The 25,753-nt window shown below is 50.7% G+C and overlaps 10 protein-coding genes across 10 annotated transcripts; 6 read left to right on the top strand and 4 right to left on the bottom strand.

Annotated features, from left to right (window-relative positions):
• Window positions 1-23: 23 nt before the first annotated feature.
• Window positions 24-1,524, top strand: AUEXF2481DRAFT_32627 (uncharacterized protein; the record flags this gene model as incomplete). The annotated part of the gene is made up of 8 exons (XM_013484911.1): window positions 24-128; window positions 233-440; window positions 491-714; window positions 750-848; window positions 919-986; window positions 1,112-1,199; window positions 1,240-1,296; window positions 1,348-1,524. The coding sequence occupies 8 exons, from the start codon at window positions 24-26 to the stop codon at window positions 1,522-1,524; spliced, it is 1,026 nt and encodes a 341-aa protein (XP_013340365.1).
• A 308-nt stretch (window positions 1,525-1,832) lies between these two features.
• AUEXF2481DRAFT_8114 (uncharacterized protein) lies at window positions 1,833-3,160 on the top strand (the record flags this gene model as incomplete). The annotated part of the gene is made up of 4 exons (XM_013484886.1): window positions 1,833-1,994; window positions 2,051-2,180; window positions 2,235-2,798; window positions 2,847-3,160. The coding sequence occupies 4 exons, from the start codon at window positions 1,833-1,835 to the stop codon at window positions 3,158-3,160; spliced, it is 1,170 nt and encodes a 389-aa protein (XP_013340340.1).
• AUEXF2481DRAFT_447357 (uncharacterized protein) lies at window positions 2,949-3,922 on the top strand. The gene has a single exon (XM_013484985.1). The coding sequence runs from the start codon at window positions 3,218-3,220 to the stop codon at window positions 3,746-3,748; it is 531 nt and encodes a 176-aa protein (XP_013340439.1). The 5' UTR covers window positions 2,949-3,217; the 3' UTR covers window positions 3,749-3,922.
• Window positions 3,923-4,487: 565 nt separating this feature from the next.
• AUEXF2481DRAFT_8113 (uncharacterized protein) lies at window positions 4,488-7,396 on the top strand (the record flags this gene model as incomplete). The annotated part of the gene is made up of 6 exons (XM_013484885.1): window positions 4,488-4,542; window positions 4,616-4,790; window positions 4,843-6,032; window positions 6,081-6,212; window positions 6,265-6,531; window positions 6,582-7,396. 6 exons carry the CDS (start codon window positions 4,488-4,490, stop codon window positions 7,394-7,396), a joined length of 2,634 nt encoding a protein of 877 aa, XP_013340339.1.
• Window positions 7,397-7,739: 343 nt separating this feature from the next.
• On the bottom strand, window positions 7,740-9,291 carry AUEXF2481DRAFT_91741 (uncharacterized protein; the record flags this gene model as incomplete). Its single annotated transcript, XM_013484973.1, has 4 exons — window positions 7,740-8,004; window positions 8,055-8,745; window positions 8,857-8,923; window positions 9,066-9,291. The coding sequence occupies 4 exons, from the start codon at window positions 9,289-9,291 to the stop codon at window positions 7,909-7,911; spliced, it is 1,080 nt and encodes a 359-aa protein (XP_013340427.1). The 3' UTR covers window positions 7,740-7,908.
• Window positions 9,292-9,844: 553 nt separating this feature from the next.
• Window positions 9,845-11,374, top strand: AUEXF2481DRAFT_43564 (uncharacterized protein). The gene has a single exon (XM_013484932.1). It carries the CDS (start codon window positions 10,263-10,265, stop codon window positions 11,310-11,312), a length of 1,050 nt encoding a protein of 349 aa, XP_013340386.1. The 5' UTR covers window positions 9,845-10,262; the 3' UTR covers window positions 11,313-11,374.
• Window positions 11,375-11,936: 562 nt separating this feature from the next.
• AUEXF2481DRAFT_447177 (uncharacterized protein) lies at window positions 11,937-13,927 on the top strand. Its single transcript, XM_013484984.1, has one exon. It carries the CDS (start codon window positions 12,276-12,278, stop codon window positions 13,845-13,847), a length of 1,572 nt encoding a protein of 523 aa, XP_013340438.1. The 5' UTR covers window positions 11,937-12,275; the 3' UTR covers window positions 13,848-13,927.
• An 81-nt stretch (window positions 13,928-14,008) lies between these two features.
• On the bottom strand, window positions 14,009-15,570 carry AUEXF2481DRAFT_32622 (uncharacterized protein; the record flags this gene model as incomplete). The annotated part of the gene is made up of 2 exons (XM_013484910.1): window positions 14,009-15,177; window positions 15,321-15,570. 2 exons carry the CDS (start codon window positions 15,568-15,570, stop codon window positions 14,009-14,011), a joined length of 1,419 nt encoding a protein of 472 aa, XP_013340364.1.
• Window positions 15,571-19,147: 3,577 nt separating this feature from the next.
• AUEXF2481DRAFT_43559 (uncharacterized protein) lies at window positions 19,148-22,300 on the bottom strand. The gene has a single exon (XM_013484931.1). The coding sequence runs from the start codon at window positions 22,049-22,051 to the stop codon at window positions 19,421-19,423; it is 2,631 nt and encodes an 876-aa protein (XP_013340385.1). The 5' UTR covers window positions 22,052-22,300; the 3' UTR covers window positions 19,148-19,420.
• Window positions 22,301-23,266: 966 nt separating this feature from the next.
• Window positions 23,267-25,288, bottom strand: AUEXF2481DRAFT_8106 (uncharacterized protein; the record flags this gene model as incomplete). The annotated part of the gene is made up of 4 exons (XM_013484884.1): window positions 23,267-24,475; window positions 24,526-24,784; window positions 24,835-25,063; window positions 25,117-25,288. 4 exons carry the CDS (start codon window positions 25,286-25,288, stop codon window positions 23,267-23,269), a joined length of 1,869 nt encoding a protein of 622 aa, XP_013340338.1.
• Between the last annotated feature and the right edge of the window lie 465 nt (window positions 25,289-25,753).

Raw genomic sequence — 25,753 nt, 5'->3', positions numbered from 1 at the left:
GCAACAAGGAAAGACTGGACAACATGACACAGAACGACCAATCAGGAACTGATGCAGCAAAGATTAAGGTGGCTGAATTCATCGCCGTTGATCGGTCTACGTGCATACCAGCCACCCCACATTTGAGGGTGGTTGGGCGAAAAGCGATCACATATATTTGCGCACTGTATCCGTCTCTACGTTCGTTCCGACCAGTTTCTTTTAATCTGAACCCTGGACCAAACGCAAACAGGATTCGCAGCGAGTACAGGACAACATACAGCGAGCTGAAGCAATTATTGGCTATCAATTTCGCTCACGCAGATACATCGTCGAAGCCTTGACCCCACCGCTGCAACATTTCAGTGTAGCCGACGGATACTACAGACTCGCTGTTGTTGGCGACTGCAAGATGTACGCTGCGATGGTCGATTCTTGGTACCTTGGAGGAGCTCCTAGAGGTAAGTCTGGAGCGATCAATCTTGTCGATATAGCTGATAAAATCGTACAGCGGATTGGACCAGGACACGCGAGTCCCTACTAGGCAACGGCAACTTCGCAAAGGTCGCAAAAGAGACAGGCCTTGTTCTATGCAGACTCCCTGATGGCTGGTCCTTCTCTGACGGCCAAAGTGCCACGCTTTTAGAGGCTGTTGTCGGCGCCGTCTACTTCGACTCCGGCGATGACATGGAAGCTGTGAAGCAAGTCATGAGAGCTTTAGGAATTATTCGAGTGGTAATGTTCTCGCATCTTGATAACTTTGACAGCAGGTTTACCTGGTTCCGCTTCGTTCCGTCACCTCGACATGCGGCGACTCGCACAAGGCGGCTCCCGGGGTACTCGACGAAGATGCGCCCGGATGCCCTTGCGTGTGTGGTCCTTCACCAGCCGTGAACGAGATCTCTAGCCTCAGGACATGGCTTTAGACGTGTTCCACAGCCGGCAGAGGAGCTCACACGTAAGGGCATCCAGGATGCGTCTTCGTCGATGACCCCGGGAGCCCCCTTGTATGTAGGCTCCCTTGGGTAGGTGCTATGATGACGAACTGTTTTGTTCGCCTCATCATCGAGCACCTACTGACTAGTGGCGATAGTGAGTATCGCACTCGCCCCTCGACTCGCCTTTGACGCAGCACTCAACCCTGCGATCTCACGATGCGGACCCAAGTGTCAACCATCTTGTCCTCAGCCCTGTCATTACCCCCGTTTGTTTTCTTGTTCGTGAGTAAGGGTAATACAGCTCTCAACTCTGTACCCCCAGCTCTGTAACAATTGTTGTATGGTCTCTGGTGACCTCGTTGTGGGCAAGGATTCCTATGTATGTAGACACGCTTGCTGTCGTCCATTCTTTTGAAGAAACATAGCACAGAGAAATGAAGATTCCAAAAAGGAAATGTTCTCATCGATCCACAAAGCTTCACGCTCGTTGACAGACAAAGTCTCTGATATGTGGATCCAGCGCCCCGAACTTGATACTCTCGTCGGATCGAGCATCCGAATTGTGCCTAAGCTTAAGAGCGACTCGTCCTTCCAATTGTCTCATTGACTCCTCTCCCCGAAAACTTGATAGCCATACTCTTTTTTCGCTCTCTCACACCACCTCATTATCCTTTAGTTTCAGTAAAATCACGCGGCATAAAAGTGGAGACCAATATGGCCACAGTCAGTTTTGCCACCAATCAGCACCATACTGGCTGCGACCACCGTCAGCACTATGGATTGTAGGTCAGAACGACCAGATAGCAGCGTCAGCCTCCACGATATAAAGATTCATCACACTCTCGAACATTGCGCCATTGAAAAGCTGGGAACCTACGACCACGGCAGAGCAAGACATCCAACGGAAGCGCAACTATGGCCAATACAAGTACCAGCGAATTGATCCGTGCAATGCGGCAAGTGGACAAGCGTCAAATCTCTGTGGCCGAGAAATCAGAACTCGTGTCCGCTGCTCAAGATCTTATACTCGAGGTAGAGAGACCATGGGATACGATCCTGCGAATCGGTTGGTCTCAGGTGTGTCGATGTCTGCTACCAGTAGGGAGCTACAGCTGATCCCGTAACAAAAACAGCCCAGTTTGCCAGCAACGCTGTGTACTCTGATTGACCTGAAGCTATTCGAACGCTGGGTCGCAAGCGACGATGAGGTACAGAGTGCGTCTGATCTTGGAGAAATGGTTGACTGCGACCCTGATTTGATGAGTATGAATTATGCAAACATCATAATGTCTGTTGAATGTTGACACCATAACCTAGCCCGTCTGCTACAAAATCTTGTCTCTCACCAACTGCTTGGAAATCCAGGACCAGACTCGTATAGTCTGACAGACTTCACGAGATCCCTGGCTGATCCTGATCAGAGTGCTGCTTTCCCCTTCATTTACGAAGTCAAATCACCGACCTATGCATCTTTACCGCGGTATTTGAAGAACGAAGGGTATAGGAACCCTATTGGAAAATCACCTGCCGCTTGTGCATTCACTTTGGGCACGAAGTTTGATGGCACCTTGTTTGACTACTTTGCTCAGAATCCGGATGTCAATGAACGATTCGGTCGCTGTATGAAGGGATTTGCGGGTAATCTGGTCTCTTGGGTCGACCAGTACCCGACTGAAAAATTGCTCGATGGTTTGGACCAGGTCATTGTAGTTGATGTTGGCGGGAGCACCGGCCATGACCTCAATGCGTTTCAGCGTAAGCATCGGCTTGCACCAGCAAGGTTGATTTTACAGGACCTGCCAGAAGTAGTCGCCAAAGCCAATGTCGAAGATGGCATTCAGCTCATGGCTCACGACTTCTTCACACCACAGCCTATCAAGGGTATGTGATGCACTTCCGAAGTTGGATCCAGCTGACAGAAGTGATCAGGTGCTCGAGTGTATTATCTGCACTCAGTGCTTCACGACTGGCCTGACCACAAGGCTCGTGAGATACTCCAGATGCTGAAGCCTGCCATGATCAAAGGGAAGAGCAAGATCCTCATTCATGAGCATGTCTTGTGGCCACAAAATAACACTCCCCTAGCGACTTGGTCAGATCTTCTGATGCTTGGCCTTATGAACGGATGCGAGCGAACGATTGGAATGTGGAAGGATGTTATCGAACCTGTTGGTCTTGTTATCAGCGAGGTGTACACATCTGTATCATCGCCACATAGTATTCTTGAGCTCAAATTGATTTAGACGGCAAATAAGCACCTTGAAGTTGGTCCATGCGCCTGCATTTGCGGCACGCAAGGGATGGCATCTGCGAAGATTTACTTATCAGCCATTGTCTTTCAACCTCTTCCTGAATTGTTGAGTGCTGATTTCTTGGAACACTCCATCATCATGAAGTACTACGACGAGGATTGGACACAAATTCAAGCCATACTGCGAGCAAGATCGTTCTCTCAGCCAGTGAACAGATTCCATATACGCGAGCCCTGGATAGCATTGAGCCCGCTGCTCAGTACCATGATGTGTGATGCAAGTACAGTGGCCGGCGGTCCACTGTCGTTGACAGAACGAGACGTCATTTTGGAGTACACAGTTCGCGAGGCGAACACCGTTACACGAGCTCTTGTCAAAGTAAACACGGCAACTATGGTTTTGACAGGGACCGCTGCATGGTGTGATAGGAAGAAGTCCGCCTTTCTTCATCGACAACCAAAGGTTCCATACGCGTTTGTATCTCCTCTCGTATGCGATATTGCCGGGAGATTAAGTTGTCTCGCAACTGATATCTACCTCATGTCCAAAATGACACCATTGCCTTCTGAGATCGTCTAAGACACTCGAATGCATACTTTCAAGGACTCTCTGATCGCCCGGAGTCGCCAGCTCGGCGGTGATCGGCCACATCTTTTGCGCGACAAGAACTCGAAGCTATCGTTCTCCCCTCGCCAATGGTTCACAGAGGGGTTGCCAGAAGCTCCGTCCGAGTTCAGACAACGAGTTCTCAAGCATCCAGATCTTCACTGGTATGGCCGTTTCCCGACATCGTTAATCCCAGAATCGGTCGATGGCGCGCTGGTCCAAGCTGAGCAAGATCGTGAACCAACGATTTACGACGAACCGCATTACGGTACAGACGGTTGTCAGGAAGTCGACCACTGGTCTGCATATCAACGCTATGGGCTACCGGGCAAGCCAAAGCCTTGTATGTTTATCTGAGTGCAAGAGTCCTTGTGGCCATGTCGAGTGGGCTCCGTTATTTGAGTAGTCAATGTCCTTGTAGTGCGATGATCGATCCATGTACAAGTTTTCATAAGAGGTCGAGACAGGATATATGTTCGCGTTGGCAACATAGGTCAATTGTTTACAAGATTTCGAGGAGAGAAAAGTGGCGTCGACCTGTTCCAAGGTCGGAGTGTTGGCCGGCAGCCCCGCAGAAGGCTGGGGTTGCGTCACCAATCGTCACGACTCGCCAGCCACGAAACGCGAACCATTCTGGCAAAACAGAAGGGTCTTGAGTTTAATATAAACATCACACTTGACAGTTGTTGCTCTAGTTCCGGCGACGACTAACATGTCGTTCAGTGATCAGAGTGTGTTGAATATGGGTGCGTCCAGCGACGCGATAGGTATGTTCCAACTTCCAGTTCAAAATCTGCACAGTCGTTACACACGATAAAATATACTAACTTCTTCTACAAGATGCTCAGAGCGAGGGTGACAATCGTGGAGGTTCTTCGTCGTACAACAAGTTGCTATCGACTGTGATTCCTCTGCTCATCATCGCCATACCCATGGTATTGGCATTTTTGTATCTCCGACAGAAACAGCGTCGCATATATGCTCCGCGAACATTTTTGAACACCTTGGAAGATGAGTACGAACATCTGGGTACTGATTTGCAGCGGAGGAAAAGCTGACAAGAACAGAGAAAAAACACCCAGACCAGCATATGGCATGTTCGACTGGATATCTGCCTTTAGCAAACTTCCAGACCAATTTGTCTTGAACCACCAGACATTGGACAACTACCTCTTCATACGCTACTTCCGCATGCTCACTTACATATGTCTTGTGGGAACAATCATCACTTGGGTCTTCCTACTTCGTGTCAACTACAGTGGCGGCGGTGACCAGTCTGAGCTTGATATGTTCACGTTCAGCAACGTTACAGATCCTAGCAAATTCTACTGGCATGCAGGATGTGCATATTTCTTCCTTGGATTCGTCATGTTTGTCATCACCAAGGAGACTCTGTACTATGTCAATCTGCGCCAAGCATATCTCACCACTCCCCGTAATGCTACTCGCATCTCTACTCGTGTCGTGCTCTTCACGGGAGTGCCAGAAGATATGCGCCACGAGAGGTGGATCAAGGCCGACTTCTATGGTGTCAAGCGTGTTTGGCTGGCCACAGACTGCACTGAACTCGAGAGTCTTGTCGACAACATGAACGATACGGCTATGTCGCTGGAAGAGGCAGAGATCAAGCTGTCCACCATTGCCACCAAGAAACATCTAAAGGGGGAGAAGCATTTCGCCGACGACCCTGAGAGAGCTGGTACTGCTACTCAGCAGTGGGTCGCTCCTAAAGAGAGACCTTCGAAGCGCATTGCATTGGTCGGCAGAAAGCAAGATGCCATCCACATGTACCGCGAGCAGCTGCAGACAGCCATCCCAAAGGTTCAGGCTCTCCAGAAACGCCATGTACAAGGTTATGAGAAACTCCTCCCTGCAGTGTTTGTCGAGTTCGAGACGCAACGCGCTGCACAACTTGCCTACTCGGATCCTTTCTGGAAGCAGCCAGGCAAGATGGAGGCATCAACGATTGGCCTCGCAAGTCCAAAGGAGATCGTATGGATCAACTTGGCAATGGGTAAGCCTGAGCGCTGGACTCGCACATTAATAGCGAACGCGGTCATCGTCCTCTTGATTGTGTTTTGGTCAGTACCCGTGGGCCTTGTTGGTTCACTTGCAGACATCGACAACCTCTCCAAGAACTTCCCTCCTCTTGGATTCGTTAACAAGCTTTCTCCTGGGGCGAAGGGCGCTATAGGAGGTCTTCTCCCTACTCTGTTGATCTCTGCTATCCTGGCTCTGGTGCCTATCATCTGTCGCTGTAAGTCATGGTTCACAATTTGATTTGAACTAGCTGACAACTGTGTAGTCATTGCCAGAAAAGCTGGATCTATCACGCTTGCTCAGATTGAGCTCCGTACACAAGGCTGGTACTTTGCCTTCCAGGTTGTACAGGTGTTCCTCATTACAACCTTCAGTTCAGGCGCCTCGACCGTTGCTAGTATGTTTTCCTCCTGTCTTTCGAATGTTTCAGGTACTGATATCACCTGTAGAAGAAATCTGGAACGACCCTGCCCAGGCTCCTACTCTACTTGCCGACAATCTGCCTACCGCTTCCACTTTCTACTTATCCTTCTTCATTCTGCAAGGTGTTGCTGTCACTGCCTCGACGATATTTCAAATCGTGCCGTTCCTCATGTTTAATATCTTGTCGCCCTTCTTGGACACGACACCTCGCAGAAAGTTCGAGAGGTTCATCACGCTCACGGGACTGAGCTGGGGAGATACTTATCCCAAGTTCACCTTATTTGCTGTTATCGGTAAGATTTAGCATAGTCACTCACACTCGAAAAAGCTAACATCATGACAGCAATCTCCTACTCTTGCATTGCTCCGTTGGTCCTCGGGTTTGCTCTGCTCGGCATCTTCTTCCTCTACCTCGCCTTTCGCTACAACGTCTTCTACGTCCTGACCATGGCCGTAGACACCAAGGGTGATGCCTACGGTCGCGCCCTCCAACATCTAAGCGTCGGCGTCTACCTCTCGGAGATCTGTCTCATCGGCCTCATGAGCGCCCGCGAAGCCACCGGTCCCGCGAAATTGATGCTGTTACTTTTAATCTTCACCCTCATCTACCAAACCTATCTCAACGCTGTCCTGGCACCCCTCTCAAATTCGCTAAACGACGAATTGATGGCCGAAAATGAAGAAGAAGCACTCGCACAAGCGAGTGAAGATGGCGCAACCCCTCCAATCGATATCCACGCAGGCGAAACAGTACAACCAAAAACCACATCCCCGTACTCTCAAAATGCCACAACCAATGCCTTTATCTCACACTTCAAGCGTGGAGGGCTTTTTGCTCCTTTCCTCTTCAACGGTAACAAGTCAAGTTATCCTGCTCTACGCCGTCAACTCTGGGATTCCTTTCCTGGAAAACCTGCTCCTAGTATCCCAGAGGAGGTGCTGGAACATGCATACCATCATCCTGCTATCACGGCAACACCACCGACTCTTTGGATCGTCAGGGACGAAGTAGGCGTTTCTGCACAAGAAATCAAAGAAACTGAAAAGGTCATCGAGATCTCGGATGAGGGGGCTAGATTCGATGAAAAGGGCAAAATCGTATGGGATGAGGATGATGTGAGAAAAGCTCCCATTTGGAAAGACAGAGTCGAATATTGAGACGGTGGCGTGTGTTGCTTACGAGGAATTGACAGTGATGATGAGTTTGATAAGAAGTACAGCAAAAGTAAAGTCTAATATGTTCATACCGTTCCGCAAAGCCACCTGAGACGGCCAAAGCGGTGCCTTTGACAAGAAGGCAGAATTTATTCTAGCTCCCTTGCTTGATAAGGAGGGGCTGCACCATGGCTGATTGGAGGCACAGTTTATTTGAACAATCATCAGTCCACCTCGGGGAGCCCGGCTTCTACAAGATCTCCTGACGATCATCACACATTTAAACGGGACTGTGCATTGCGACAGGTGGTCACGGATCACTCACCATCCCGTGAGAGGGCACATGATGCTCGAGTATGCGTTGGTAAAAGTTCAAATACAGGAGGTGCTCTCCGCCAGGGTAATAATAATGTTGCCAAGCTTAATGCCATAGTCATCGATAGGGGGGACAAAAGAAAAGAGAAGGAGAAGAAAAACGCCGACCACCGAACCAAACTTCGAAGCTGTGAGTATGATTAAAGGTCCATGACCGGGCTGGAGGTCTCCATACACTTGACTGTAATCGCGGTTCCGGTCTCCCATCTGGAGGTCGTGTGCCAGAGGCAATGGTGCTACTTATCGTCAGCTTGTGTCATGGATTGTGAGTATGGGGGTGACAAACGTTCTCGGTCTTCACCTCCAGCTCGCATCCTCGACAATCAACGTAGCTCGTCGAGGTTACCTCGGAGCCGAACGTGGTGCAACCGGAGGGATCGATGCGAACTTTGGTACTGCATCGCTTGGTGGTCTTCGACGAGGTCGCTGCTGCGGCTGCAACTGGTGTGGCAGTCATGGGAGTCCTTTCTGAAAGCAGAGAGCTCTTGATGGACTTGCTCTTGGTGGAGCTGATGGCCTTGGACTTGCTCTTGGTGGAGCTGGTGACCTTGGACTCGCTCTTGGTGGAGCTGGTGACCTTGGACTTGCTCTTGGTAGGCCTCTCGCTGGAGATGGTTGTGTGGTATGTTGGTCCCGAGATGTGCTTGACAATGAATGTCCGGTAGGTGGTACTGATGACGGAATCCATGTGATCATAGTAGTTGTGCAGATCTGTTACAACACCAGCGATGCTGATGGCAGAAGATTCGGGTGATGGTGTCATCTTGGGGATGACCTGATCGTCAGATGAAGTTGGGGAGGTGTGGCCCAGAGCCGACAACACTTCTTCGTGGGACGGTGTGTAGTATGTAGCTGTGGTAGTCTCTGAGGCATTGGCGTTGACCTTGCCGATGATGGGGCTGATGGACTTGGGCATGCTGCAGACGCTTGTGCCATTGACAGTGACGGAGCTGAGGCATCCCTGAGGGAGGCCGAGGCTAAAAAGGTGTCAGTACTCTGTCTCCATGATGATCGCGATGTCGAGGGAAGGGCTGATGCAACGCAGAGTGCAAAGCTGACGACGGAGGTGCTTGGAGGAGATGACTTACGCGGTACCAACTATGACGGCGGCGACGGCGATGCTGATAGTAGAGAGATGCATATTTGCTGATGATGCTGCTTGGATGGTATGTTGTGCAATGGGCTAAGCAGAGATGAGTCTTGTCGAATGTCGATGTTGTGATGAGATGAAGATGAGCTGTTGACAGAGAAGAGAAACAAGTGGCATACTGGCTCCCGTCGTTCTTGCCAAACGCACAACAGTCGACTAGATCATTGTCGGAGCGGCAAGCTTGAGCGTGACGCCTCGAAGAGGTCGCACTTTCCTCGCACTCAACGATACGACGCCGAGAATGCTGTACTGAGACCAAATCGCAATTCTCGGTGGCTCCTGGCAGCATGAAACGGAAGCCCCGTAGTAAGGCAGAGCCATCTTCAGGAGTAGTATTCGATTTCTGAGGGATGTTCTGAATCATCGCTCTCATTGACAACTTGATCGACGTGAAAAGTACTCTACCTTTCGACAGCTAAGTATTTTCTCAGCGAGTCCTCTGCCGGAGGAAGTGTGACACTGATGACCTCATACTGTATGTGAATTTATTGCAGAAGCTGTACATGGTCCCCTGTGCCTTGCGAGATACCTTAGAAGCCTTGTATCAAGGCAGGGACGTTTCCAGGATCAGCGTCAGTGCGTAGTGAGATATTACAAAGTAGTGCTCTCCACTGAACTCGACCCAATCCGAAAAGTGCTATGCTTTTCGACAGCAATTCCCCATCAAGCTCATGCTAAAGAAAGTGCTACGCTGATGACTCCATATTAAGACTGCGTCCCTTGACCGTGTATCAAGCCAAGTCTTCGCGCCGAAGAATGAAACTGTTTTCGGTGATTATTCAAAATAGACTGTTGAAACTCGTCGACTTCGGCCTCGATCCTCGTCACGAACGACTAAATCTCGCAACTACATCATCGACATTGATTTTTTGACTCAATCAATTGATGTTTTAGCCTTTGCTTGCTTTGCTCATGCAGATAAGATCGATCTTAGCACATCAAACTTTCGGGGTGCAGCTTCCGATGCCGCGATGGAGCTTTCGGAAGCAGGCTTTCGAGTCACTTCCGACGAAAGACTATCCAGTCTGCGGTACCCCGTGGTGGTAGTCGGGTCAGACACTGCAGGGATCGTCTTCGGAAGCGATACCACGTCTGTGATCATGCCATACCATCAACATCTCACCATGTATCGCCACATGTTGAGGGGACCGGATGCTAACTTTGCAGTGACGTCTGAGAAGAACACGTCCGAGGAGGAGGAAGCAAGGCGTGCAGTCTCGAGTCGAGCTAAGGTCTATAAAAGATGTCAGCCCCGTCGACAATGTACGGCATCATATCATCACATCTTTCTACATTCGCAAACCAACAAGTCATCTTTACCACCCTCTCAATCACCTCTTCATCATGCTCGGCAAAGTCTCATTCGAAGAGGCCTACGAGATCCCTCGTCTGGCAGACCAGAGCCGTGATCAAGCAGCTCTGTACATCGCCCCCAAGGACTTGGACCGCTACATGCGCCAGATAAAGTCTATCACCGGCGAGCGTCTCGAAGTCTCGGACGCCCATGGAATTGGCTACACCATCGTCTCCCTGACAGTCCCCGGTATTCAAGGCATCACCGATCCCACCGAGGCCGAGAAGCACGCCACCGAAGTAAACGAATACATCGCCAACGAGATCAAAGACCATCGTGACCGTCTTGGCGCTTTCGCAGCACTCTCCATGCACAACCCCAAACAGGCTGCTGAGGAACTCCGCCGTTGCGTCAAGCTCGGCTTCCACGGCGCCCTCCTGAACGATGTCCAGCACGCCGGTTCTGATGGAGAATCCTACCTCTTCTACGACCAACCCGCCTACGACGACTTCTGGAAAGTAGCAGTCGAGCTCGATGTCCCTGTATACATCCACCCAGCCGCTCCCATGGGGAAATACTACGAGCAGCAGTACGCTCAACGCAAGTACCTCGTCGGCCCACCCCTCAGCTTCGCAAACGGTGTGAGCCTTCACCTCCTCGGTCTCATCACCAATGGTGTCTTTGACCGCTTTCCCTCTCTCAAAATCATCGTTGGTCATCTCGGCGAACACATCCCCTTTGACTTTTGGCGTATAAACCACTGGCTCGAAGATGTCGAGAAGCCTCTTGCTGCTGCAGCTGGAGACGTCATGTGCAAAAGGACAATCTACGATTACTTCAACAGGAACATTTACCTGACCACTTCTGGACATTTCTGTACTCAGACGTTGAACTATGTTGCTGAATACTTGGGTCCTGAGAGATTGCTGTTTAGTGTAGACTATCCTTATGAGACTATTGAGAATGGATGTGGATGGTGGGATGGAGATGCAGAGAACATTGCAAAGGCATTGGGTGGAGAGGAAGCGTATAAGAATGTTGGAAGGGAAAACGCAAAGAAGCTGTTCAAGCTTGGAGAGTATCACGATTGCAATGCTTGAAGCGTCGACATCTCGATTGAATAGTTAAGAAAAACCCAGTATAGAAGCGATTTCCTGTTTTATACTAAGGCATTCCAAGTGCTTGGTTTTGGTATTTATGAAGGGAATGTCGGAGGTATGCAATCACATGCCAAAGACATGGATCACATGTCACGTGTTTGTGCTGCATGAGAGCGCTTGCGGCTTGCAGCTTGCGTCGAAGTCGAAGCTCAAATCTGAGACGGCTATTCACCTCGAAAGATATAAGACACAAGTGTGGACTTTGCGACGTCGGGTACAGAGTCATGCGCACACAGCCAACGAACAGAAATAGCTTGGGAGGAGAGCGTCAGAGGATACAAAAAACCTTGGGAAACGCTCATTTTAATCACCCCTTTGCTTGTTATCGATGCCATCAGGATCACGAATGAACCCCGACGAAACTCTGACTACTGAGATAGAGCCTGGGATAAGCCACCAAACATTGAGTCAGATCGTGCGAGGTTCATATTCAATGTCCACCAAGTGCTTTGACGTCGGATTATGAGCTTCACAAGGCGTATTCGAGTCCAAGATCCAGCAGCAATACGACACTGACCAGAAAGCTACTTGCAAGATCCGATCCCAGCGATACTTGAGCCTCTACTTGCGGAATTTGCAGTGAACAGCGCTGCAATATCGATCAGGCAGCGACAAGGCAGCCTCCAGACTTCGAACAAGAGGCCTGTTTTCAGACGACAATACCAAGGAATCCACAAAACCCCAACGTATTGTCCAGCGAGGAGATCAGGCAGCAATATTTGACTGATCAGGAAGGAGCTGTACTCAGTCATAAGAGCAGGGATATTTCTACCCTTACGCTTTGTTCCCTCCTTCCTCAACATCAGTGCAAGGCTTTGGTCAAGCGATAGTCTTCTGGGAAAGACTCCAGAGCTCCCACCATCCAGGTGTCACATCTGCCGAACACATCTCAGTAGAGCAGTCATGCCTGTCACTATGCAAAACATTCCCAATGAGATCTTGAAGCAGATCTTGGTGCAAGTTCGTGAACAAGGCGGCTACAGTACGCTCAAGAACGCCCTTCGCGTCTCCCGCCTCTGGAACGACGCAGGTACCCCAGTTCTCTACGAACACGTCGTACTTCACAACGAAAACATCAGTTCCTTCCTCGACAGCACTTTCAACACACATGTCGACATCTGGAGCATGACTGCAAAGTTCCATGAGATGTGGTGCCTGACCCACGGGAGTTGTGTGAGAGATGCATCAAGCACTTTCGAAGAAGCCAAGGCTATGTTTGCGGAACCTTTGCCTCCTGTTGGAGAGCAGAGGACTGGACTGGGTAAAAAGCGTTTTCGCAATCGTGAGAGGACGTGGGAGCAGGTTCAATCCTTGACACTGAATGTCAGACCTGAAGGATACGGTAGCACACGAGATGAGAAAACGTGCAGACAGAGGGGTAAGCTGACTCCTTTGGATGTGCAGCTCATGAGATTGGCAAGCATGCTACCAAGACAATATCCTCGACTTGACACCTTCTCCATCTTCACTCAAGATCCTTTCTTTGAGGACAAGTCCAAGCTAGAGAGGGAAGGTGCTGGGTTCTTGGACGCCCGAGTCTTTGTCGAGCTTGTCAAGTCATTGCCAAAATCTTGCATCAACCTCGAGCTCGACACCAATGGTCGCGAGATTCAGTTCAGTGCAATGTCGCCTCGCATATGTACCATGATTCGCGACATGATACCCAGACTGCAACATCTATCACTTAGAGTGTCCAACATCTGTGAATCCATGATCGAGTCAATTTCCAAGACCCGTGAGAAGAGCTATGTCCAAGCGCCGCATCTACGCAGTCTCCTGGTATCATTCGAGCGCAGAAATGACCCTCACTGGTTCGACTTGATGTACGCTCGCAACATCTGCAGAACGACACACTCAGCCATGAGCCATGATGTACAAATGAGCACCGGCAGTTCTATAGGTGGTAATGACGAAAAGAGCACGATCCGATTCGTTGGAGCTCTTCAAGATGCGCGCCATAAGGGGGCTTTCCCTCAGGCGAAAAGTATCCAGGTCGTTACACCAGAGAAGGTACATCGTCGCGGTTGGGCATGGTCGAAGAGGGAAAATGACAAAATGATGATCATCAGAGATTGTGTGCAAGATAAAACACATGCTCTTCAGTTCCTCCCTTCGAATAGCATGTATAGCCACGACAAGGATCGTGCTCTGATCGACCGCCATGGTGTCTTTGCAATGGGAGATAATGAAGAGCTCAAGTTGTTCGCAGAAGAGGGCGCGTGGGCCTCGACCGCCAGTTACCACGCCAGACTGCCAGTTGACACACCTGAAGTACGGTTTGAGAAGTGCCCGCTCAAGACACTGTCGACCGAGAAGGAAATGGAGTACTTTGTTGAAAGCTTGGCTAGAGAAAGGCACACGAAGCTGAAATGTCTTCATGAGGACCTGACAGAAGAGGAGAGGCATCCAGGGAGGGTGTTTGACTTCGAAGGAGCCACGTTCCCGTTCAGAGACTTCATGCCTGAAAATCTTTGAGAAGACGGAGTGCATTCGGCTGGAAGCTGAAAGACATGGTAGGGACATTTTAGCATTACGCATCGTATGTTGCCTGGCGAATGTAGCCATCTAATGAAATCGTTTGTTCCCGCGATCGTGACCGACTTCAGCACCTGGACATGGCGAGACCTGTGTATATATCAACTCAACTCAATCTCTTCGTCTTGAGCCAATGGTTGCCACTTCGATCGATCCTTGCGCTGCATACACTGGGAGGCATGGAACAAGTGACCTCTTCGCTGACGAACAAAAAAGGCATACAGCAACCCAGCCAGTACAACAGCCGAAGCACTAACAGCAGCAGGAATCTTGAATTGATCAGGACGAGCAAAAACCGCAGTAGAAGCGAAAGACAAGAGCTCAAAGGTATTCTGAACCGACGCTTCCATGGCCGAGAAGGAGCCTCGTTGATCAGACTCGACGGCGTCTTGAACGATGACTTGTGCAGACAGGTCAAAGCCCCAAAGACCAACTCGGCTGGCAATTGTACCAGCGAGCAGACCCACAACAGCATACTTCGGTGGGAGCTCCACCCAGAGCATAGTCGCAGTAATCACGACCCAGACAATCTGCCAGTTGAGAAACCATATTCCGCATCTGATGGCACCAATCTTGTGCATAGCCTTCGGTGCAAGCCATGTTGATGACAGCTCGAAGAATGTGGATACAGTGCGTAAAAGACCGATTGAGATCGAACTGAATCCAACTGAAAGGAGGTAGGTGACCATCTGGCCACCAAAAGTCAAGACGGTGAGGTAGAGCAGCGACAATGAGAAGGAGGGGAGAAACGCCGGATGCTGGACATAGGAGATGCATGTTCGGAAGGTTTCACGACCACGGCGGCTTGTGCCTGAAGTAATGGTATTATCGTTGTTTGCCTTGGAGTCTTGCGAAGCTGTGGGACGTATCTGCAAGTCGTTGACCCGGTGGTAGACTCTTGCGATTGCGTAGTATTCGACGAATACGGAGGCTGCAGTCATGCAGAACGTGACGAGGATAGCTATGCTGGTCGAAAAGCCATCGACCAAGGCTATGGCAAGAGGTCCGACCAGTTTGCAGAATAAGTCAATACGGCGCATTTGGGAGTTGAGCTCTTGCAGGTCGTCCGCATTCTTCTGTGATATTACGACAACCCAGTCTCGTTCGATAGATATTGTGTTGATTACCGACGAGAGCTTTTCGACGCAAGCAAGAAGGGAGAGAAGTGCTAAAGCAGCCTTTGCAGACCAGGAGCCAAGAGAGGTGTATCCCGAGTACAACAGGAGCCATAACAGGGCACATGATGTCGCAGTCGCAGCTCTTTGTCCGACTACAGCCGGTCAACACAATTCAGGAGAAGAGACAAGAAGGGATAAGATGGCCAAGGAAGAGCCAGCAGACCCAGCAGATACAACAAGCAGTATTTGAAATATTGAAGAACAAGGATGATATTGACGAGACTAGATAACTTACTGATTGACAAACGAATCAAATGCATGCGTTCAGAGCGGTCAATCAGACGACCTATGATGGTCGAACAGACGACGACAGAAGCAGAGCGAGTCAAAGCATAGATAGAAGCAGGAAACAAGGTACCGGGGAAGATTCTTGAAATGAACAAGACAGCGCCGAATTCAAACAGACGAGAGTTCCATGTCGACAGAAAGTGTGAGACATAGAGCTTCGCACGGACGTGATGTGATGGCAGTTCAGAATTGGACATGATAGCGATAGATCAGTGAAGCATGTTGGGATTGCAAGATGTGTCACTTGAGGAGACAGAGATCAAATGAAGTGCGCAATCAAGACCAAAGTCAAAGTGGAGTGATGAGAGACGAGAGGAAAAAAGAAAGAAACAGGAGAATAAATGCGGGGCTAGTGAAGAAAGCCAAAGACCCTGGTGGGCGGCGGATTGGAAACTTCACTCCTTGGCACCGTCACCTCTACATTGGGCCCATGCAGCTTCACGTCGCATGCGCGTCTACAAGTGGCATTCACTATCTTTGCACTACCAAATTGCCGTAATTCACTGTCTCGACGAGCTTTCATTCATCCTTGTTCCTTGTAGTCTCCTCATCCTTGACAGAAGTTCCTCCAAGCACGCACAAGTCCAACTCGCAGCATCACGAAACAGAAGCTTGGCCCCTGTGTAGAAAAGATGCCTGCCAGGAAGCGCGGCCGCCAGGAGGCCGAACTGGACAGCAGCATTGTCGCCGTGGAAAAGGCACAACCTCACAATGAGACTCTCGTCCGTCTACGGAACATGTGGCAGTTTGCCGCCCTGATGCAATACATGTACATCTTCGGCAAGCCCGTCAAGATCGACCCCGAGTTCGACATGGAGGTATGCGCCGGCGCTTCTCACGCGTCCCGTCAATTGCTGACCAAGGAACAGGATCTAGAGCACGAATGTCTCAGACCCGAAGCATCCGAGAAGCTGGCAGAGATTGGCCTGACCCTCCTCAAATTCGTCTCCTCGCATCGAGGCCTGAAGTGCGTCCAGCCAGCCACTGACTATGAAACATTCCACTAACCCCTATCAGCTACGACAATTATGATGAGTACACTCGCCGCCAATTTGTCGCAAAGGCACCTCAACGTAACCCCTACGGCATCGAAGAAGAGCCCAACAAGTTTGCCGAGTTCGACGTCTTCACAAAGATTCGCGTACTGCACCAGCTCTCATCATGGACCCTCAACAACGCAGAGCGCATGCGCGGCTTGATGGAGGAAAAGGACAATGAGCAGACACAATGGGTATGTCCTTGCTGCAGGATGACACTTTCTGTTGACTGACATTGCCGACAGCGCATCGAAGAGCTCGGCTGGGACTCGCAAGACCGTTCCTACTACGTCCTTGACGACGACCGCCTCTACCGCCGTACCGAAGCACCTCTACCGCCCCCTCCCGCACCCAAGCCGAAAGCAAAGGCCAGGGCACGCAGATCACGCGGCTCTCGTGCCAGCAAGCGCATCAAGCTCGACACTGCGCAAGAAAGCGAAGCCGAAGGAGAAGAGCAAGAGACCACCGGAATGGATATCAAGGATGACGAGGAAGCCGAGGACGACGGTTTCGGTGGTATGACGTGGGAATGCATCGCCGTCACACACGACGACTACACGGTCTTCCTCGAGTCCCTCCGCAAGAGTCGCGACCCCAACGAAAAGGCTCTGGTAAAGCGCATCAATGAACAAATCATGCCCATCCTTGAAAAGCGCGTAGAAGCACAGCGCCAAAAGATGTTGAAGAAGCAAAGAGAGCTAGAGAACCTGCAAAAGATGGCAACTGCCAAAAGGTCAAGCAGACTTGCCGGCAAAGCAGAGCAGAGGAAGGCGGAAGATGAGGCTGCTGAAGCAGAGAAGAGAAGACAAGCAGAGCTCGACATGGCTCGCAAGGAGCAGCAGAAACAGGAAAAGTTGGAACACGTGAGTTGCGGAGTGTCATGGAAGACGAGCAACGAAATACTGACTGAAGACAGGCTCGCGAATCGCGTATGCTCACCAGGGAACAACGACTCAAGGAGCGCGAAGTCAAGCGCATCTTGCACGAAGAAGAGCTCCGTAAGCTCGAGGAGAACCAAAAGAGTCTCGAGAACGGCGACGAGATCGAGGGCCGGCTGTCGGAGCGCCACCTCAAGGCTGAGATGGATAGACGACAGAAAGAGTTGGATGCTTTGGCCGAAGAAGAGGGCGAGTGGATCTTTGACTGCGCAGTCTGTGGCAAGCACGGCCAGAACTACGACGACGGCACACACTCAATCGCTTGCGAAAAGTGCAACATCTGGCAGCACTCAAAGTGTCACGGCATCGACGAGAAGGACGCCGAACAGGACGACTTCCACTTCATCTGCTCGGACTGCCAGAGAAAGCCCAAGCTGCCGCCGTTACACCTGCACTTCCCAGGCCAAAAGGAAGCCGCACAAGACGCCTCTCGCGGTCGTCCAGTTGAGGCTGTCGAGACAGTAACTTCGACGCCCCGCTCAGCTGCCCGCCGCTACAACCTGCTGGATGGCCCTTCACTTTCGCCTTCTGGTCAAAGCCCTGGCCCACCTGGCTACCACCGTCCTGCTGGTGCTCCTCCCGTTGGTGTTCCTCAGCAAGCGTGGAACGGCAGCACACTACCTCCACCTGCTCGTCCGTCGTCAAACTACGGCAGCTCTCCTCCTCCACCTACACAAAAGTCGAACGATGGCGACCTCTCCACTTTGCACGCCCAAGCTCACGCTGGCGCCGTCTCGTCACACTCAATCAATCCTCCCGTCCTCCAGCCCAATGGCCTGCAGATGGGTCCTCCCTCACCGACCAAAAGCTCTCGCCCGTCATCTTCCCACGGCCTCCCAGAACACCGTACAAACGGCTCCGCCACACCTCACCACATCCACCCGTCCAGAAACAGCCCTTCACCATCCGGCCAACGCCTCTTTCAGTCTCCAAACACATCCTTCCCTCCTCCCGCTCAACTCCAACAACAACAACGCGCCGCCGCCCACTCACCTACAAAACAACCATCCTCCTCCCCCTCCCACGCCCNCCCCTTCAACACCCCCNCCNCCNCNACCCCCTACNCCTTCCAANCCTCCACCGTNACCCCCGCCTCAGCAGCCCTCCTCCGCAACAACCCCCACATGCAAACCTCGCCCATACCCCCTCTCCCCACCGGAACCACACCCCTCATCCCCACCAAACACGATACCCCTCGCCCATTGTCCAGAGACAGTGCAGCGGAAACCCCTGTTGTGCCACCCATTACCGCATTGAGTCCTAGTCCTGCTGTGTTTATGCCGGGTTTGCATATGGTGGGTGTGCTGCCGGAGGGGGTGGAAGGTGTAGAGACTAGTTTGGGGGTGGGGAGTGTGCCGGTTAAGAAGATGCCTCCTATTGCTGGGCAGGAGAGTGATGGGGATGTTGACATGGCGGATTTGTGAGGGACTTTTGTTTTAGTCTCTTTCTTCTTCTCTCATACATGAAGTAGGGAGAGGACTGGGACAGGATTGCCATGGAATAGTTGCATTGACTTGAGAGAAAGGTCACGGAAACGAGGGAGAGAATCACGTACTTTCATCCATTTCCTTGTCCTTTTCGTCAAGGGTCACAAAGCAAACAAGGAAAGCAATCAAGAGATCAAAAAGTTGCATGAAGCAAGAAAGAGCAGAACCAGAAATGAAACCATGAAGCCCGAGAACTAGAAAAAAGAGCATGAAAAATTTAGCATCATGTAGATAAATCATCAATGAAAACGATGCTCCAAACTTTCAAGTGTCACACTTTGTGACGTGGAAAGATTTGGCTAGAAGAGAAGAAGAGTGGGAAAAAAAGCTATCATAGTTCATTACATTCATGAATATAAAAAAAAACGCACACTATATAACGAGTAGAGAGCTATAAAAAAACAAACATTCTCCCAAAAATAGCTCCTTTCCCTCATCTCCAAACCTGTCCAATATCCCTTCCATATAATACAAATCTCTCCAAATGGTATACCCAAAAAAGAAAAAACACACACATTTGCCCAAAATCCCCACCCTTTCTACCTTCTTCGCTCCCCCCATAACCTTCCTACCCTTTGCTCAATTTCAACTGCCAAAAGCCCCTCTGACCCCACTCTCCCACTGCAACTCCCCCATGCTCCCACCACCACCAAGATCATCCCCAAACTCCCCCATAACCTGCCCCCACTCGGCATCACTGAGTTGAAAAAGCTGCCCTTCATCCACAGCACCCAATTCCAACACCGTCGCACTAGCCGTCTTGCTGAAATTCAAGAATTCCGTATTGCCAAACTCTGACAAATGTGGTGGTAGTAGTGTAGACATTGGTGTATCTTGTATGTTACCGAAAATAGTGGGTTGATGTTGTTGGGATGTTTGGGTTTGTTGTTGGTTGAATTGGGGTGATTGTTGTGGTGGTTGGGTGGCGTAGAGGAGTTCGGGAGACTGTTGTTGGGATTGGCCGAGGGGTTGCCAGTTGTTACTTGATTGCCGGAATACGACGGCGGAGTGATTGGCTGGTTGTGAGGACGAGGATGAATCGGATGGGGAGACACCAGTGTTGCATAATTCCATCACATCGCCATCACTGCTGTCCAATGTCTGAGGCGATGTATGTGCCGTCGAGGAATCAGAAGAAATGTTCATTCTCACGGGGAAGATTCCTTTGAAGTTCCCACTGTGTTGTTGCATCATTTCCGCAATCTCCGGAGGGAAGTTGCCACCAGAAGGATGGTTTCCGCTGCCTCTAGGGTTTGTGTGTTTAGCTAGGCCATCATCACCGAAAGTCGGTCTACCGCCGTTCTTGGTGTTACTCTCGGCGTAAGGGCATGACATGTTGGCATTGGCTTGAGCTTGGGCTTTGCGAGCTGCTCGAACGCGAAGAGAGCGGAGTTCTTCGAGGCCTGCGACTTCTAGATCCACGTCTAGTTGTGCGATGAAGGATTCGGCTAGAGGATTGGTCTTTTTCATGGCTTGGAGAGCAGAAAGCAGGAAATGTAGGGATCCTCGGGCAGTATCGTCGCGAGGTCGTGACTTCAGGTACTGGACGAATACTCTGGCAGCCACGTAGAGAGAGAAAGCCATGAACGGATTCGCTTGAGCCATATCCAGGTGACTCGTCATCTTCATCAAACTCGAAATTTCAGCTGCAGCAGTCAAGCAGCGCATCTTTGACTCAGCAGCAAGTTTGGCGGGCAGCGAATGCTTCTCCACCTTGAAGATTGCCGCTTGATGTAAGCAGATGACGGAAGTGTGCACACACATGTTCATGAAGACGACCTTTGGATCGGAGGCGGCGAGCGGTAGTCGCAATGATTCAGGTAGCCCAAGTAGTAGTGTGAGGATTGTACCATCCATCTGTCGGTGACGTTTCCAGAATACACCGTTCACATCGCCATCGTTCTGATCAGGAGTTTGTCGGTGTAGATGCAACAAGTTGCGACCAAAGAGAGCGGATATGACACCCACAGAACCACAAGAAGACAACGTGTCAGCACCGCCAGGGGTGAGAGCTTCCTGCAGAGACATTGAAGGCTCCGGGTTGCCATACTCAAAGGCTTCCTCAGAGGAAGGCAGATCAGTGTAGATGTCACTCTCATCAATGGTCATGGGCCAGCCAGTACCAATACTCGCGTAGCGATCACCAGCAAAGGTTAGCCAGAACAAACGTCTTCTCTCCTCCCTTTCGATCCAGTCCTTTGGTGGGGGCAAGCATTGCTTGACATCGATATTCGGGCCATCAACACGATGCAGACCCATCATCAGAGCGAGACGACTCGTCCTTCCAGTACTGAGCCAAGCTCTAGGAAAGTACATCATCTTGAATTCGTAAGCAGAGATGCACTGCCAGGCTTGAACAGTAGCGAGGTTGATCATCCTTTCACCAACACCGAACATCTCGTCGCGCTCGAGATAGTGACGTGCACGGCGGTACAGAGTGTCGACCATATCTTCGTACTTAGGATGAGCGCTTGCAGCCAAGGTCCAGACGGCGTATTGGAGAGATAAGCGAGGACGTACCGCAGGCGATGTGTTCTGCATGGCCATGAGGAAGCGAGGTCGATGTAAGAGCGGAGCAGAAGGATGACAGCGCTCGAAGAAGATGCTTGTCAGGTCGGCGCATACCTCTGGAGGTGGCAGGGGTTCTTCCATGCCTGTGGAAAGCAGAGAGAGATTGGGAGCCCATGTCGGGATTTGGGGATCGATATCGCCCTTCCAGAGTTGAGGAAGCTCGGCATCGTAGCCGTCGGACATTGAGGGCAGTCGTGTGCCGGGCATGGCGCTGCTGCTTGCAGGCGGAGAATGGCCAACATGCATCTCCTGCATCAGACGCGTCTGCTCAGGGTCAATGCCGCCAAAGTCTGGCAGATCTTCGCCATTGATGACGGGTTGGTCGATGGCATTCAGCGGCATCTCGACAGCAGCATGAGTGTTGAGAAGTGTTTCGACTTGGGCCAGTCTGGCTTCCAGCTCTTTGACATAACCCCTCTTGGGCCCGCTCTTCTTTCGCACCTCATCGTAGGCGCAGTTGTGAGATAGTCGGCTACATGTCGCGCAAGATGGTTTCGCTCCGTCGCAACGGAGCTTACGTTTGCGACACAGAACACAAGCTACACGCTTGGACTTTGGTTGTTGCGACTGATTGGGCTGGTCGGGGAGTTGTTGTGTAAGGTCATTGAAGTAGCCGTCGGACGCGGCTTCGTCTGGTGACGGCATGCTTGCTGGTGCTGCGAGAAGCCAACCTGAGGTTTTCGCCTGCTATTTGGCCCGGACAATGGAATCAGCCTTTTCTGAGGATATCGAGACAAAGCGCCTGGATCTGGCGACCGAAAGATACGATGAAGCAGTTAGGCAGCACTTAACTCGTATGCATCGAGCTGCACAGATAAACCGCTGCTATTGGTTAGTCCCCCCGCCCTCTGAATCCTTCAATCCTTGGGCCACTCCTTCCCCGTTATGGCGGCTCGACTCTTTCAACATCGACCAGCCAGTCTTGGCTCAGGTCCTTGATAGTGTAATCAAACCTTCTTTGACTTTCCAAAACCCTGAAGCCCGGGCTTCGATACTTTTCTTGTTCTCCGTTTGGTGAAGAACATGTGTTTGGGAGTTTCAAGCATTGCGCCCGGCGGACGATTGAGAGATTTGCGCGTCGCAATTTGAGCTGGGAAAAACTCCTCTGTACCAAATGTCTGTACAACACCGCTTTGGGTAAATAGTCTGCTTAGTCTGTAACATCATGCACATGGCCTGACAGCCAACCATCAAGGTCTGTTCCATGGCCGTACACCGTACACTGTACTGCCATCTCGTCATCTCTGCACAGACCGCTTTTCACAGCCCGTGGGCCGTGATGCATTTGTTGCCGACGACCGACTATAAGCCCGCCCGTTCCGACAAGCCACCATCTATCATGATTGTGACCATTGCATCAGAAATTATCTCAAGGGTCCAGTCAATGGTAATCACGACGTGTCGATCTCTAGTTCCAGTTCACTCTTCCACATGACAGTGTGCCAGAATTGGCTTGGGTGACGATCAGGAATCATTCCTGACGTGCCTCCATGTTGAATACTAATGACTGGGGTACGAGCGAGAGCCTCCCCAAACACGTGAATCTCCAATGACTTCATGCTTTGTATCCGGTAATTCTAGAGCGAACTCGATGTGCCGGAGCTATAGCTTCAATCTAAAAACGGGGTTCTTTACAGTGCTTACCGGTACCTGGACGGAGTATGAGTAACGCGCCAACCTGTCGTCATTCCATCATAGCTTGCCTTGGTGTCGGTGATTACTCTATTTTCGCGCGTGATACATAGACTATGAACTCTTGTCGAGATCCCATCCCCTACGTATGACCCTACGCGGGATTCTTCAACCCACTGTATCCACCACAAGACGTGATTCTCTTTGCAGCTTTGTTCTGCTCAATTCCTACTTCCTAAAGCGCAGAGCCAGGTACCCGAGCACACGATAGACGGCAATGATGCCAATCATGATACCTACCGTCTTCCCTAGCTGTCCCGTGGGATAGTCGTAGTATCGCAGCACAGCCTTGCCATCAATCTTGCATTGGTCCAAAAGCTCGCTCTCGTAAGCACACGAGCATCCCGTAACAACATCGCCAGCACAACGGTAGATACGGCCATCAAACTCGTTGACCATCATGCCGCGGAAGACATAGGCTTGGTAGTCAATGTAGTGGAAGACATAGCGCCAAAAGACATTGAGACTGCCCGTAGGCACGAGGAAGCCACCGACAGACATCCAGAGGCCATTGGCGAAAGCCACGAGAGCGAGAGCAATGATGAAGTTGGGAAATATAGAGGAGACAAGGACGACCAGACTCTCCGCGGCGACCAGATCGAGGAATAGCCACATAACGTGTATGAAGAAGGCTGTAGCATCCGGGCGTAAGTTGATGAGCCAGTAGGTGACTGTTGCAAATAAGATGGAAATGAGGAAGAGGAAAGGCAGACCAATGAGAAAATTGGAAACCACAAACGACAGAGGTCCGTAGAGGCCATTGGCACGCTCTTTGGCAAAGATGGCTCTGTCCTCCAAGAAGGCAGGTACATACGCAACAGCCATGAACGAAAGGAATGCGCTCCCGAAGAAGAGCGCATTGACAAACGACTGAATGTCTTTTTGAATGGTGCTCAGCTGCAGCCAGACGGTACCCATCATGATGGCGAGACCCATGTACATAGCGACACGGATCCAGTACGTGACGATGTCGCGATACGACTTGAGAAAAAGACGATGCAGGAGCGTGATAGGTATACCCAAATCATGGACCAAACCTGGGCCTTGAAGATTGACAAGAGCATCGTCTTTCTCCTGAGCTGAGGTCACAATGTGTACATCATTTTCATGAGTCTTCCAGGCAGTTTGGATTGCAAGGCACTGAGTAACAGTGTCTACCACGCCAGCTTCGGGGTCGAAGTCGGTGTTCGTCAAGTTGAGTATGTGCTCAGAAGGGTTCATCAACTCGGGAACGGGCATGCCAAGGTTGCTGAAGTATGGAGCAACACCTGACACGGTACCAAAGTAGCATGTGTGGCCTTGAGAAAGTAGCAAAAGCTTGTCGAAGAGCTGAAAAGTGGCGGCAGACGGCTGATGGATGCTGGCTACAACAAGTAGCTGGATTATGGGTCAGCTGAAGCTGTGACATAGTAGGTGAAAAGTCATACCTGATGCTGACGAGCATAATTCTTGAGCAGAGAGATGACTTGAAAACTGGCCATAGAGTCAAGTCCACTCGTGGGCTCATCGAGGAAAAGTATTTTGGGCGCAGTAATCAACTGGCTGGCAACACTGACACGCCTCTTCTGGCCGCCTGAGATGCCCTTGCGAATCGGTGTACCGATGAGGGTATCAGACTGGTTCTTGAGACCGAAGCTGTCGATTAAACTCTGCACTCGAGTCCCTTTCTCGTTCTTAATGACAGATCTTTGTCGTATTAGTGATGGATATCAGCAATACAGGGATTCGGAGCGTACCTTGCAAGAGATAAACGAGCAGCAAAGTCAAGCGTCTCGCGGACAGTCAAAGAGCCCACAAGAGCATCCTCCTGCTCGACAAATGATGTGAGCTTCTTGAAGACTGGTGCTGACACATGAGCACCGTTGACAACCACATTACCGCTGGTGCTTGAAGTGCGGCCTGCAAGTATATTAAGGAGAGTGGTCTTCCCACTGCCAGATGGGCCCATCAGGGCAAGTACCTCGCCTTGCTATAGTGTTAACATCGCTTTGGTCATCAGAAGTCAGATTAGCACTTACCGGCCTTGATTTGACCACCAACATCTCTGACCAAGTGCTTGGGCTCCTTGGTTGACCGGTCTTTGACGGTTTGTGTGATGTTGGACCACGAGAGTGTGTGAACGATTTCATTGGACATGTGCTGTTCATGCCCAGTCTGTCTTTCTGTGTCCGAAGACACGTTAGCAGACATTTGGTTATGTCTAGGCTAAGAAGCAGACAGGATGAAGATGTGGAACAGGAATTGAAGAAGCAAACATGACCACTTTTAAGGAACAATGAAAGCCGGGTCAACGGTATACGGATGTCGTTGCGAGAGAGACTAGCTTCTTCTGCTCGCCGACTTTTCGGGGACCTACAGAACAACACCCCTTGTCGTGACTTACTATGAACATCACGATGATTGCCGATTGGCTTGGGGCACTTGCAATTTCCCCTCGTACCTCAATTTACGTCGCTTGGTTGATTGCCTCAATCGACCCATTCGTTAACATCGTCGTGACACCCGTAAATCTCGTTCAAGCATCAGGTATGCAACAAACGCGCAGGCAAGTTGACTCGCGGGTTCTCGCATTGTACGCCCGTGTCAAGTGTCAGACCATGTAACCAGAATCATAATGCAGAAGACCAAGCAGCATCCCGTGATCATGATACATCG

Source organism: Aureobasidium subglaciale (genome assembly GCF_000721755.1).
Source record: "Aureobasidium subglaciale EXF-2481 unplaced genomic scaffold scaffold_25, whole genome shotgun sequence".
Classification (NCBI taxonomy): Eukaryota; Fungi; Ascomycota; class Dothideomycetes; order Dothideales; family Saccotheciaceae; genus Aureobasidium; species Aureobasidium subglaciale.
The sequence above is the reverse complement of the archived record's forward strand: the minus strand, read 5'-3'. Positions and strand labels throughout refer to the sequence as shown.